This window comes from Peromyscus eremicus, chromosome 18, assembly GCF_949786415.1.
Source record: "Peromyscus eremicus chromosome 18, PerEre_H2_v1, whole genome shotgun sequence".
NCBI lineage: Eukaryota > Metazoa > Chordata > Mammalia > Rodentia > Cricetidae > Peromyscus > Peromyscus eremicus.
This window is the reverse complement of record NC_081434.1, coordinates 13,722,207-13,737,639: the sequence shown is the minus strand read 5'-3', so window position 1 is coordinate 13,737,639 and position 15,433 is coordinate 13,722,207. Positions and strand designations below refer to the sequence as shown.

The 15,433-nt window shown below is 42.3% G+C and overlaps 1 protein-coding gene across 1 annotated transcript in view; it reads right to left on the bottom strand.

The window, feature by feature from the left end:
- Positions 1 to 15,433, bottom strand: part of Lgr5 (leucine rich repeat containing G protein-coupled receptor 5) — a 134,952-nt gene that overhangs the window by 37,972 nt on the left and 81,547 nt on the right. The window contains exon 4 of the mRNA XM_059245658.1: positions 11,813 to 11,884. Coding sequence (XP_059101641.1) covers positions 11,813 to 11,884 — 72 coding nt within the window. The remainder of the gene's footprint in view (positions 1 to 11,812; positions 11,885 to 15,433) is intronic.

Below are 15,433 nucleotides of genomic sequence, written 5' to 3'. Positions count from 1 at the left end.
TTGCCTGATGTGGATGATTGGAATTGAACCCATGGCCACTGGGAAAAGTCAAGTGCTCTTAACTGATGATTCATCTCTCCAGTTTCTTTAACTCCCACTTCTTTTATTATCGACAACAATGTATATAATGGCCACACCGAACTGGAAATCATGCTGAATTAGAAGCAAAGCTAAGGGCTGGGATATAGTCCAGTGGTAAGGCATTTGCCTGTACATGGCCCTGAGTTCCACTGCTCGCATTACAAAAATCAACCAACCTGGCAACCAGGCAACCAGGCAACCACCCAACCAACCAACCTAGCAACCAGGCCACCAATCAATCAACAAACCTGGCAACCAGGACACCAACCAACCAACCAAAAAACCAGCCGACCAGTTAACCACCAACCCACCAACCAGCTAACCACCAAGCAATCAGCTACTCAACAGTCAACCAAACAAGCAAGCTACCAACAAATTTAAGTCAAGAACCCATCCCTAATCAATTCTGAAATGTTGGGACATATTGGTTATTATTTCTTTGGATCAGTTTTCACATTTATAAGGCAGAATTATAATATGTCACAGGATTACTGTGGGACTTAAGTGGAAATGTTTTGGATCTTTAGATTTGTGAGTGGCATCATTTTTCTCCCCATAGAAGTCTATTTTTCTTGCAGTTCCTTAATCCATTGTGATTTCACACTTCTCTGTAGGTGAACGCCATGTTTTTGTCCTGTGGACGAACAGACGTGGAGACTCTCTTACCCATCACACACCCCTGCCACTGTGCCTTTGGCAGTTACACTGCATGCATTGCTGCTAGTTATAGTAAGTCTCCCATCACAGAGAGCAAGAGGTGCTGAGTAGCAACTACAGAAAGCTGTATCACGCGGTGCAAGAACAGAATTCTTTTATGCATGAGTCTCTGCAAAGCCACTTCGAATGACGTGACTTCGAATGAAGATAAATGGTCTTGTCATGACATATGGGCATATGTTGAAATAACTCAGTTCCTGGAGGAAGGAATTGAGGTTAGGGAGTTCCACCATTGCCAAAGAGATTGAGCAGCTCAGGGTGGGCAGCCAGAGGGGACTGCCTCTTGTGAGATTTGTGTTGCCTTCCCTTACTCCTACATGATCAAGATGGCTCACCCTGACGGGTTTCAAGAACTTTGAGTCTGGTTAGCTTAACTTTCAGAAGACTTCTGGACCATCTGCCTATGAGAAACGTCTGCTCCTCTCTAACAAATTTTCAAGCGTTAGATGGGAATGTACTGTTGAATGTTCACTCTGACAGCAATGTGGGGGAGAAACAGGGAGTGTTAACAGGGCGAGGGAAGCAAGAAAGCTACGGTGATTCACCATTGATAAGAGATCACGTGAGAGCAGGGATGACCGTCACACTGTTTTATGTAAAATAAGAACAAAGTAGAACGGGGTGCTCATTGTGAGCGCAATCTTGGAATTGCTGCTTTTCTATGTAGCAAAGCAACACAGTGTCAAGCAAAACATCTTAACAGCAATGGCACTCTTTTTCTTCCCATGCGAAGTTTTAATCTTCATGCTCGTAATGCTTTTATGCATAAGGCATTAACTGCTCAAATTTCCTCTCTTAAAGAGAAACGTTTTGTGAATCTGCTCTGTTCTCCTGAACGGAGCCCTTGATTTATAAGCAGCATTATTGTAGGGATTAGAGAACACTATGAGATCACTGCTGCTGTTGTTATTCTTGAAAATGGTCCTTTATCTATCTTCTATGTGACACCTTGCCAACATAGCATATAAGCTTGTATCTTTGTTTGAGAATGTCTTTGATGAGCCATTAACCACAAGGAAGAAAGCGTTAGTCAAAAGATAAGCCATTGATCTTGGCTAATTCCATACCAAGATGACCATAATAGTGTCAATTATTAACATGGACGGCTGAGAGGAAAGAAGGGCCCAAGTGTGAAGACAGTTGCAGCTGTACTATACAGCTTGCAGGGACTCGATAATAAACAGAATTATGGAGCATGGCATTTTCATGACCGGCTTTTTATAGAATAGCATTTTCCCCCATAAATTTCAAAGATTTGACCCAGCGCTCTTGTATAGTAGGTACATTTTTTTTTTTTTTTTTTTTTTTTTACATTTTGTGAGACCATTTTGAGAAAGGCATGGATAGTAAGGGAACCACAGTGTTCTGTCTGGTTCACTGACAAACTCCAAGAAACGAAAGCATTCTCAATTATTATTTTACTTTCCTAATAAAACAAAAACCACCTGGCTCTAAATTCATTTTAAAATACAGTTCAATAAAAGACACAAATTCTCTGTTATGGTAAAATGTTACTGTTTTGAACCTTTTGTCCTGGAACCAATGGATGACTGCAGTTGAATCTGGCACAAGGTCCTTATACTAGTGCCATCAGGATAGAAGTTTATCTATATGAATTTTAATAGATCAATATGGATTTAAACGAGTTCTACATGTTATTAGAATCGTTTTTGCTGTTGCTTATCCTATTTTTATATCTGTATGGTATGGTCATAATTTGGGATTTCATCGTTTAATACACTTCCCACAAGGACAGCACACTTCCTACATCCAACAAAGACAAGCATGCTGGTTCACATAAAGGCTGCAGTTGCTGAGATGAGAAGTTTCTGCTTCTGTTTTTCCTTCTCCACCTAACCTGGTAACACTGATGTGGCTTCCAGGAGGAGACTCATCGCTTTAGCGCATGTCTGAAACGGTAATGCTTCTTTTTTCACCTCTCTTGCGAAAGAGAGTCTACAGGTCCACTGAAATGCCATAATTTAGAGTCTTGTCAACTGCCTCAGGAGCTGGCTAAAAAGTAGCCAGAGGATCTAAGCCTCTATTTCTCCGGCATTGTTTCCAGCACTGCTGAAGATGGAGGCGTTCAGCCTTCCACCTGGTGACAGGCTGGGACTCCTCACTGAGCTGAGCCCCATTCCCCACTGAAGAATAATAGATTTTAGGTCAAGGTTCATTACGTTGATCATTTCTGGGGACATCACCAGGGCTGTGAATTTTGGGACAAGAAGATGGCTGCGGCCAAAATAATGAGGACAGTCCCTTCTTCAGTTCCATTTTTTCTCTCCAGCAAACAAAGACGCTTTCTGTCAGGGACACATCAGTCTCCCGGGTACCATCCACCAGGACTTGAGACCTAGCGTCTACAGCTGGATCTCGCACTGCTTTCTTGTTAGTTATTCAGTAAGTTCTCGCCATTTATCTTCATCTCTGACTCTTATCTCTTCACACCTGCATTACTGCCACAGCTTCTGAGCTGGTCCTTTCGCCTTTGATCTCTTATCTCTTCAATTAATCCTGCAGGCTGCTGCCAGATTAATCTCTCTGAAATCGTCCTCTATGGCATTCCCTTGGTAGGAATCTATGTTCTTCCAAATTACCATTCCTTTAAAATCTAAACCCTCACTCAAGGCCTTCTATCCACCAGATCTGTTCAAACCATTCTCCTATTTCTCTGATCTAGTCAATATTTTTTTTTTCACCTCTTTCCCACAGTAATTCTAAGCTTTGGGTTCATGACCATCTCTTGTGTTTAGAAGTCTCTCCATGCCTGTCCAAATTTTATAAATCTTCTAATCAGCAGGCTCTTCCCACATACCTACTCTTGAAGTGGGGAGTCCTTAACTAATTGAATGGGAAAACTCATTCAGGTAAGTAGGTCAACTCCAACATCTCTGCAGAAACCACTGGGTTCAACTTAGTCCAGGTAAGATGCGTGGGAAACAGCCATACATAGGTTAGAACCTGGAGCCTGGAAGATGAGTAAATGCAGGTTACAGCCAAAGTAGGGAACCCAGAGCAACTGTCCATAATACCTCTTAGAGTCTGGATCTCTGGTTCATTTTAATAAATAATGCCAGAAGGCTGTCTTTGTATCTCCTGCTGGAGATCTAGCACTCAACCACGCAGGCATAGTTTGAACCTTCATGGAACATTTCAAAAACAGCAGTGAGACCAATTCTTACCATGAAGTGTTAGGGGAAGAGAAAGGCATGGTTGTGGGTACTAACTAACCTAGCCTTCACTCTGGCTCCTTTAAAGTATAGATCTGGAATTCAAATATCAAGCCATGCTTATTTAGTTTTTTTCTCCTAAAGCACAAGACCCAAATCCTGATTTGCCCCTCCCTTCATGCAGCCCTCTGCCAGTGGTACTTACCCCAGCCACTGCCTCATTAGCCACACTGTTGGAGAAACTAGAAACTTAGAGATCATTCAAGATACTTTCCCCTCCCCGCTCCTCCTCCCCTTCTTCTCCTCATCCTCCTCCTTCTTCTTCTTCCTCTCCTCTTTCTTCTTCCTTCTTCTTTGACAGGGTCTCACTCTGTAGCCTTGGCTGTCCTGGAACTTATGATGTAGACCAGGCTGCCCTCGAACTCACAGAGATCTGCCTCCCAGGTGCTGGGATTATGCCACCACACCTGGCCTCTTCAATCACTGGAAACTCCATCCTCTTGGTGTTTCTCAAATCCAAATTCCTTTTTCAATCTCCAGCCCTGACTCTGACAGAAGTTCCTTTCTCCACCTTGACTTCTTCAATAACGCAGATCTGATTGGATTCCTCCCTGCTAACACCTTCCTGTGGGGTACCATCTTACACTAAGTCTGCTATTAGCCTTCATGTGCCCCATCCGACTTTCATACAGTCTGTCCCCATCTTGCCGACCAAGGTAGTCCCGATGTTTACCTCTTCTTTGGGGATCTTGCTTCAGCCACTGGTTTGTTCTGTTTCCTGATATTATAGGTTTCCTTCCCCCTCACCATAAGCTGCTGCATACATAGCCCATGTTATCGGGAACTTCCTTTTCTAGCCTTTGTCTACTTGACTCCTGCCTTGGCCATGGAGGCAAGATTCTCACACATCGTCTTCTCCTCTGGAGAGTAGAAATCATTGCGACCTCACAGGCACAAAGGATCACATAATCAAATGCCTAGAGAAACCCTAACAAGAGCTGGCAGGCTCATATTTTCATATTCTTCTCTTCCAAAATTTACTTTACTGTCTGGCAGCATTAAGACTCCAATTCATCTTTCTTTCTTTCTTTCTTTCTTTCTTTCTTTCTTTCTTTCTTTCTTTCTTTCTTTCTTTCTTTCTTCCTTCCTTTCTTCCTTCCTTTCTTCCTTTCTTTTCTTCTTCTTCTTCTTCTTCTTCTTCTTCTTCTTCTTCTTCTTCTTTTTTTTTTTTTTTTGAGACAGGGTTTCTCTGTGTAGTTTTGGTGCCTATCCTGGATCTCGCTCTGTAGCCCAGGCTGGCCTTGAACTCACAGAGATCCGCCTGGCTCTGCCTCCCGAGTGCTGGGATTGAAGGCGTGTGCCACCGCCGCCCGGCACAACTCTCTTTTCTTTGTGTGAAAGTTTGAAGTCACATCGCTGTACTCCGTGTGTTTCTACCAAGTCCTCCCCTTCTCCCACCAGTCCACATACTCCACAGGTAGCCCTCAGAGGGAAGAAAAAGAACCAGGGCAGTGAAATGGGCAGATTTGGGGGTTCTGACCCACTAGACTTCTCTCAAACATACCTCCGTCCTGACTTTGGAAAGGTCAATAGTCTGACAATTTTGCCTTCTCAGCACTAAGAAAGGGATAATCCTAGCACCTAACCCATGAGGTTGCTGTGAGGATGAGGCAGGATAGGGCACAAGTGCTTAATAAACGTTGCCTTCTCTCATCAGCACGGTGGTGAGTGACTTCTGTAGGCTAATTTTTGCCTCTTTGCTGTCTCCATTATTCTCCTGCTTTCCTGCGTGCTCCTCCACATTCCTCACAGATCCCATCTAGCCTGAAACATTTTTGATGCACTCCCAGGTTGCCTTTCCAAAGCTGATATCCCTTTAGCTTTTCTAAAGATCCCCCTGCTTTAAAAAGTTTATTTGACTTCAAATTTCCTAACACGGACGTTCTCCTTACCTGTCTGATAGGACAACCATGAACGCATGTATCACAGCCAACGATCTGGCCTAAGAATCTTTCATGCATGGCCTTTTAAGAATAAACAACTCGCCGGGCGGTGGTGGCACACGCCTTTAATCCCAGCACTCGGGAGGCAGAGGCAGGTGGATCTCTGTGAGTTTGAGGCCAGCCTGGGCTACCAAGTGAGTTCCAGGAAAGGCGCAAAGCTACACAGAGAAACCCTGTCTCGAAAAACCAAAAAAAAAAAAAAAAAAAAAAAAAAAAAAAGAATAAACAACTCACTTTGTTTCCCATACACGAGGACCGATCCTCCAATCTTAGCTTTTCTTGTAAACATTTTGAAGAAAGAGCCTTTCCTCCGAAAACTACTTACCCTTCATGTTCAAACTGAGGTAAGAAGGAAAAAACGTTTTCTTTTTTTTTTTTTTTTGTAAGAATTCACTCAGTGCTCATTTGCATATGGCTCCATGAACTGAACCTTGATAGTCCAACAGACAAAGTCTCTTGCTTCTAGAACTTCCATGTCTATCTCCATCTAGGTATATGGGCATCTTTGTGTGTGTGGGGGGGGACAGTAATTTTTGTCATGTAAGCTTGTGGTTTCTTTATCTAGTTTAGTGGAAGGAATAGGGTCACCAACCCTAAAGCCACTTTATTTTTAGCCCCTGGATTTTATAATATTACCCTTTTGGTTTGATCTTCTTTTCTTTGGTCTGTTTATACTTCCCTGTCTTGTGTTACTTCCTTCCCACTCTATACCCAGGCTCAGAAACCCAGTAGGCTCACCAATGTGAATAGGAGGATAATGCTGCTGTCCAAGGCTTGCTTAACTCTCCCCAGAGCTGTGCCCCACCTCTTCCTCCTCTCTGGCTCTTCTAGGCCACTGTCTACAATTATAAACAGAAACAAATTATGGAGAGTTTGGATAATGTTACTGACAGATATTTCATGTGGTCCGGGGGTAGAATTTGTAGCCCTAGAAATGATAGGTGTAGGCAGGTTGCTCTTCAGGCAGGAATTGTATATTCAGCTTGGGTTTTAAATATACTCCTGTACCCTGCAGATGAATATTAGCTAATTGGAAAATAGAGACAGTAATAAAGATACGCTCGGTTCTTCTTTCATTTTCGACTTGGCAACCCATCATTTCTGTGTGATACATATTTTACACAATTAGCTTTGCTAGTGGAGATTTGGAATGAAAAATCAATGTTTCAGATAATCCTTTGGCTACTTGGACAAATATGAACGTATAATTTTCCTTGATCAGCTTAAACTTCATGTATAACTTTGAGATATTTGAAATCCATTACTAGCCGTCACAAATGAGGCAGTCACTATGCATAGATTGATTTCTTAACTAATAAAGGTGAGAGGCATGGGAGAGTTGGGTTTTGAGTTACCATCAGATGACTGTAACTTGACCCTAGTCCTCATATGTCTACAATGCCAAAAGTTTCTGAGTGAAATACAACTCACTGTGAATTCTGATTACATTTCTACTCCCTTCCAAAAATACAGAAAGGAAATTAAGTTATGTTTGATTACATTACAAGAATCTATTCGGTGTCTGGGCAGTCATGGCCATGTCAGAAGTCAAATGCACACATTGCCCAGGAGTATGTTCTGCTGGCCTCTGGCCCTTTGGCTTCAGCTGAACAGTTTGCAAGCATCAGGAGACAGTTAAAAGAGAACACAAACGTACCTATGTCATTTCATTAGGAACAAACCAGTTTTTGTTTATGGGGAACAAGTGGAGAATTAGAACCCTTGAAACTTGAGAACAATTTGTCTGGTCCTCACAGCAATGTTACCAGTTGCAATAGATCACATTTCTTCAACTCCCTCCAAGAAGCCAAGAGTAGATGGGTGGAGCAGAGATCATAAATGGTCGGTTTTGCCATTTCTCAACCTTTTGGCTGTGTTGACCGCTCGGTAGGGTAACAGAACACTGGACATTTGAATTCCTCATGCATGTTTTGTATACAGATCATCTAGAGTTTTGTTCAAACAGAGATTCTTATTAAGTCAGGCTGAGCTGGGCCCCAAGGTTCTGCATAGCTCAGGTGCTGCTGATGTGGCTGGTCCAGACATCACATTTGAGTATCTGGGTGGTACAGCATGTGTTCTTTCAACTTTATTTAAGGTAGTCAGTAGAATTAACAGGAAGAAGTGAACTCTTTTCAGTTAAACACATGGCAATGTCTCACTTTTATATTCTACCTATATTATTAGCTCAAATTGGACTACAAAATATGCACTGTCGTTATTTTTTTTTTCAGGTTTGAAAAGAATTCAGAATGATTTTCATATCTCCCAAGGGAATATCACCTGCAGAACATGTAATTTTGCAATTCTGGCTTTAAGAAATACTTACATAAATAAGAAAGCTATTAGAAAACACCAACACATGGATCCCTGTAGCAAGCTTTCTCTTTGGGCCACCAACCAGCTCCCACATCATGATATGGAAACTTATTATTAGTTATGAATGCTCACCCTTAGCTAATGCTTAAATTAACCTGTTTCTCTTCATCTACGTTTTGCCTCAGGGCTTTTTACCTTTCTTTCATTCTGTATGTCCTACTCGGTGTCTGTCTGGTTGGTTGCTTGCTGGCTGGCCCCAGGTGTCTCCCTCTCTTTCTCCTTTCCCTCTCTCTTCTTACTCCTTTTTTTCTCTCCTCTCCAGCCTAGATTCCTCCTCCTACTCATTTTCTCCATCCGCCAGCCCTGCCTATCCCTCTACTGCCTGGTTATTGACCATTCAGCTTTTTATTAGACCAATCAGGTGCCTTAGGCAGGCAAAGTAAAACAGCAACACATCTTTACATAGTGAAACAAATGCAGCATAAACAAATGCAACACAACTTTACCTAGTTAAAGTAATATTCCACAACAGATTGCATCCTCAGGGTTGAGGTTTGAGTGGGGAATGTCAAACACAGGCTCTTGAGTTTGAATACTGAGTCATTAGATAGTGGCATTGCTTGGGAAGGTTTCGGAACCTTAAGGGGGGTGGAGCCTTGCTAGAGGAAGTGGGTCACCGGGGTGGGGATTGGGGTTTTATAATCTTGCCCCACTTCCTGTCCACTCGTTGCATCCTGACTCTGAATGCAATGTAGCCAGATGCTTCTCACTGTATATCAACTTTTAAGTTGACCCCCTCAAACCATAAGCCAAAATAAATGCTTTCCCCTCTACGCTGCTTCCTGTCAGGTATTAGTCACAGCAGTAAGAAAGTAACTAACACACTCAGGGATTCCGATTTGCATCGTTCTGGGGTGTAGCCAAGGTGTTGGAACTTTCTGAGTGATTATCAGCAACACTGAAGAGCCTCATGAATGGGGAGGTATGTACAATGCAATGCTCAGTGGGGTGTACATGTAAAACACAAAGAAAATCTCTCTCTGCCTCTCTCTTTTCCTCCCTCCCTCCCCTTCTCTCTGTAGTCCCCCCTCCCCGAGTGTGTGTGTGTGTGTGTGTGTGTGTGTGTGTGTGTGTGTGTTGGGGAAATGGGGGTGAACTTAAGAGAGCATAATGAAAGAACTACCATATAGTAAAGGGGCTAAGTGATAATCTAAGTCCAAGAAGAGGTTGTGACTTGGTAGAGACCTCCTGGTATTGGCAGGGGAGGAGATGGAGTCCCCCTGCCCCCATTTTTGCTCTTATCGATGCTGAAGCAGTACAAAGCGAATGCTCTTGCATTCCAGGTGGACGACCTGGAGTCAGAACGGAATCAGAAGGAATGTGAGGACTACCAGTCCCCCTCATCTTTTCCTTTTGGAGCTGTTTAATAGTAGCAAGAGAAAGACTTAGCCCTGTAAGCACAGGATAACAATACAATTCGAATGGGGTTTGCTGTTCCCCAGACCTCCAAACCAGGGCAAGGGCACCCTCAATTGGCACAACATGGTCTGTAGAGCTCGCGTTGAATGTGCTTATGAATCTCTTGTGAACAGACCCTATTTGCTGGACCAAAGCAGCACAAACAATATCAGAGAGAAAAAGAAGAACACTAGCACGCACATTGCCCTTGCCTCATACCTCACACTGACTGTGCTCTGGGCAAAGGGGCCCTGTGACCATCCTAGCATAATCCAGCTGACACAACGCAGTGTGAGCCAGGGGCTGAGAACCTGTCTAGACACTTCATTTCGGATGTGACGTCATCCTGGCAAATTAACCCTCGACCTTTTCACAAGGAACATGCATTTATATCATTCACAAGGCTTCTGAAAGTAATTCCTTTGTGAACCAGAAACCAGGAGACACCTGGTGAACAGTAAATATCGGGCCGGTCAGAAACAAAATCTGAACACCTTTATCAGAGAGTCACCACCCAGTTCAAGCGAACAAAAGCTTCATGGTTTTCTCTTTCTCAAAGAGCTCACTTCTGTTTGTGATCTTTCAGCCAATAGGGGATTTCGGTTACAAACTCTTATCCTTCTATCTGCGGCCTGCCTTGCAGCTGTTTAGAGGTCCTATCGGGCGCTGCCATTATCTCGATTTCAATTTAGCTACGAGAGCCCCATGCCCGCACAGCCCCACTGGAGGCAGTTGGCTTACCCCTGCTTGTTTCGGGCAAAGCTAGCTGAACCAGAGCAGCAAGACAGTGTCCTGTCATTAAGGAGTGGCTGGCAAAGCAACAGCCTCTCCCCAGCCACAAAGGGGCCCTTGTGGGCATGTTTATCTATAGGCTGCTGAAAACCTAGGAAGTCACTTTGTTTGACTAGAATAAAAAAGCTTGAAATGATCTCGAGCACAGATTTTCTTTCATTAAAAGGAAAGATCAAAGGACGGAGGTCTCATCCTCAGATCTCACATCCCCTTCTCTCATGTCACCGCAGTAAAAAGCATTAAGCAAACTGTATGTAATTATTAACTGATGGATTCCTTACGAAGATTTCCAGCTAGAGCCTGTGGTATTCTCCTGCTTTGTTCATGCATTTATCTGCCTCATCAGTCAAGACTAGAAAGCAGTGCTTTGTTAGACAGATGAGGACCTCCAGTCGAAGTACAATTAAAGAGTCCATGACTCACACGTACATCAGAAATCATGCGACGTATTGCAATCACTCCTACGTTCTGATGAGAAGGTGATTTACTCACACAGCAGTTGAGGCAGAGACTTGCCAAGTAGTTGATTGAGAACAATTACTTCCAACCCAAGCTCCCAAACATCTAGCTGGTAGGAATGTTCTTCATGGGAGCAATTACTTATGTGTTTATGTGGGTGCTTGGAGAGAAACTCCTGATGGAAAGAAGGGTGTGTGTTCAGAGCAAAAGACATCAGCACCACTGAAGGGTGTGTGTGTGTGTGTGTGTGTGTGTGTGTGTGTGATGGTATGTCTGTGTGAGGTCTGTGAGGCCATGTATATGGGAACTGTGGGACTGTTTGTGATTATCTATATGTGGGCAGTTGGTGGTTTGTGCTGTAGCCATGCTTCAGTACGTATAGTAAATCTTGATTTCATAATTTGAGGGTGTTGGACTGATATGCAGAGTTTAAAACACTTATCTTCACTTGACTCATCAAAATTGGATTACAAAGAAGCTCTGATGCTTTAAAAACAAAACAAATTAAAGATGCCAGACTATCAGATTGTCCCATCCAATTTTCTAGGTAAAAACTAAGCACCATTTCTGATTTGAATTTAGAAACAAAACTATTAATGGGAATGGAAGTAGATGTTTGGTCCTGAGACACATAGAGGAAGCTTTTGACTGCAGGTGTAATTAAATATCTGCCTGGATATCTCAACCACTAGGGCTAGGACTCAAGTCATACAACTCATCAACTCATGGACCAACCAAAATGGTCTACAGGACATTTAAATGTTCCTTCTCAAATAGAGACTCGTGTTTTGTAGTTACAACGGTACTTACAGGGACTGGAGACTTCGCAAGTTCTGCAGGGCTTCCGAGGGGACCTGTCTCAGCTGATTATTCTGCAGCATACTGCCCATGAAAACAAATGGAGAAAGATATTAAAGAAAAGTCACACTAGACAACCCTAACGCAACAGCATCAGACACCGTTCCAGGTGCCGTCAAAACATCGGAATGTCGATCAAAGTGTTCAGGAGGATAAATTCCCAAGGGAGTGCAAATAAGAAAGAAAGAAATCCTAAAAACTCAATTATCAATTAAGTCCAGATCTCTAGTTTAGTTACCTTTGAATGACAGAACAAGAGCAGGTTATCTTGTGTCCCCAGTGAGTTAATTAGAAATTCCTGGTTTTGGTCTCAATACTTAAATGGGAGACAAAACAGTTCAAGGGTTTATAGTACTACAGAGTGCAGTATAAAACTCCCACATGGGCCAGGTGGTGGTAGTGCACGCCTTTAATCCCAGCACTCGGGAGGCAGAGGCAGGCAGATCTCTGTGAGTTTGAGGCCAGCCTGGTCTACAAAGTGAGTTCCAGGAAAGGAGCAAAACTACACAGAGAAACTCTGTCTCGAAAAACGACAACAACAACAACAACAAACAAAACAAAAACCCCCCAAAACTCTCACATGGCTACTGATTTCTTTTGCAAGCCCTCGTTATTGAATCCATGGAATATAAACCAAGCCGAACATGTCCTGGGTAGGGGTGTAGACACATAACTCCATTTTATCATTTGCATAACAGTACAAAAAGAATGATATGAACTGCTTTTGTCAGAGACAAGGTGTGATTTCTATAACTTTTTATTTCGTTTCTGAGTCTCCTTAAAATAGCCACTATTTCATACAGCATCTTCAGGTTTCTCTAAGTATACATCTTTGCTTATATTGTCTTTTTCCTTCTCTTCTAGTTTTTGATCAGCAAGCCTAAGTGAGAACAGATAAGATGAAGTGGGGGTGGGGTGGGGAGGAGAACAATTTTTTAAATAGAGACTAGTGACAACTGAGGACCTAATTCTCAGATGTTATTTCTGTTTAAGTCTATGTATAGACTTCATGTTGTTTACCAAGGCTGGATCCTAGATCAACATTGGATGAGGGAAGGATGGCTCTTTGTGACTTTTCTTTTCTTTTTTCTTTATTCATTTTACATACCAACCACAGATCCCCCTCTCATCTTCCCCCCCCCCCCCCCCCCCCCGCCTCTGTGACTTTTCTATAGTTACCTTTGCCTATCACCGTATGATTTTGGTTTGGAGGTGGGTGGTAGGAGGAGGGCTTCTCTCCTTGACTGAAGGGCTTATACTAGAAAACGAATTTTGTTGAAATGCCTCATGCAGCATTTCAGTGGGTTAAGTATTTTGCAGTACAGAACCAAACGGCTTATTTATCTTAGGGCCAATGTGTTCAGGGACAATCATCATACATGTTAGAGGCAAGAGATCACAATAAGATTCCACATGTAAAACAGCCCTAGCCAACCAAGGCTGCTGGCATCTTCGTTCTTTATCTTAGTTGACTGGATCACTAGTACCTTTCTCTTGTCTTACCATAGTCTCTACTCATCCACCTCATGCAAGGCATGGCTCTAAATGAACATGACCTTTACATTATCTTTGCATCCACTTTTGAACTTTATAAAATATTTGAGAATTTCTATGAGGATAGTGACAAGTCTCTTCTGCTCAGAATTTTGTTGCTTGCGCTGTGGCTTTCAACTTCATTGGATCAGTACTTACCTAATGGCATCACAAAGGAGAAGTAACTATGGAAAAGTAATTTATAGTAAAATTATTTATTTGACTAAATGCATGACATTGTGTATGATGATCTGTGAAAGTCTGAATGTAATTGGCCCCCATAAGCTCATAGGGAGTGGCTCTATTAGGAGGTGTGGCCTCATTGAAGTAGGTGTGGCCTGGTTGGAGGAAGTGTGTCATTGTGGGGGTGGGCTTTGAGGTCTCCTATACTCAAGCTATGCCTAGTTCAGTTCACTTCCTGTTGCCTGTGGATCAAAATGTGAGACTCTCAGCTCCTTCTCCAGCACCATGTCTGCCTGCATGCCACCATACTCCCAGCCACCATGTACCACCATGATGATAATTGACTAAATGTCTGAAACTGTAAGCCACCTCATTAAATGTTTTCCTTTATAAGAGTTGCTGTGGTCATGGTGTCTCTTCACAGCAATAGAAACCTTAACTAAGATACAATACCAGGAATCATTTTTAATGAAGGAGTCAGATGTTAGACTCTATATTTATATGTTTATTTCTTTTTTCCTGAGACAAGATCTCATATAGCCCATATTCATTTCAAACTCATTAGCTGAGGGTGACCTTGAACTTCTGGTCATTCAGCCTCCACTTCCCCAGTGCTAGGATTACAGGCATGCACTGCTATGCCTGCTTCATGAAGTGCTAGGGATAGAATCGAGGACTTCATGCATGTTAAGCAACCACTTCACAAGCTGAGCTACATCCTTAGCCCTTGCTTAGAATTTTAATAATAAAGGTGTGTGTGAGAAAAATAACGTGATTGGAAGCCATTTCATATACAACTAGAAAGATGGATAGAATCGAGATGGCAACTTAGATATTTTAAAGGAAAAAAGGAAATAACCTTTATTAAAATAAAAATAACAGACCCCCAAATAAAATGCAAGGGTTGCACTTCTGGTGAAGAGCTGTGAAACTCACATATGGGTGTGGGTATCCTCAGGATAAGTCAAACTCATCTCCTATGCCTTAGGACAAGAAACTCTTGAAACGTCCTAAGAGTATTTATCCTATATGTTCAGGTGGAGATCAGCATTCCTTCTTTAGTACTTTGAAAGGCTCTGGAGATTATATCCCTTCATAGGACTTCATAGGAAATGGGGATTCAAGGTTGATTGGGAACTTGCTTTCTTCAAAGTTGGGCAGTAAACCTTGTTAGACAGTGGAAGAATATGATTTTAAAAGCAACAGGCCATCCAATTAATAATCCATTGAATAACTGCTACAGCATGAACTCTGTGTGTGTGCCCCAGGTAGTTAAAAGGAGATAGTATGAAATATGTATAAAGCGAACTTTGTTAACTAAATCCAACATGACTCTTTCTCTTTGCTTCTTATTTTTCTGCTAATTTAATAGTGATTTCAAAGAAGTTTTACACATACACACACACACACACACACACGCACGCACACACACACACACACACACACACACGTGTGCACACAGTCTGTTTTGTGGCTTTTGATATGTTTCTATTGAATAAATGATACTTTAACTTAAATAAATCATTGGAACACCTATAATGCTAGAAACAAAAAAATACAAACTCAATTAAATTATTCAATGATTTTGATAGAATGCATTTAATCCACCTCAATTTCCCTATAAAAATATGACACCATGTTGGGCTTTTTATAAAACCTTTCTGCAGAGTTATGCACTAAAGTAGCATTGATTTGCATTTGGTGACAAGGCATAGTCAGAAGTCTGGTAGATAAAATTGCTTTTACGCTGGGTGATACGCCACATTTTGACCCACCTTCTGGGTCACAACTGGAGAGAGATGTCCCCACAGACTCTTTAAATATTCCATAGCAGACAGAGTCTCCATGCTGAGGGCC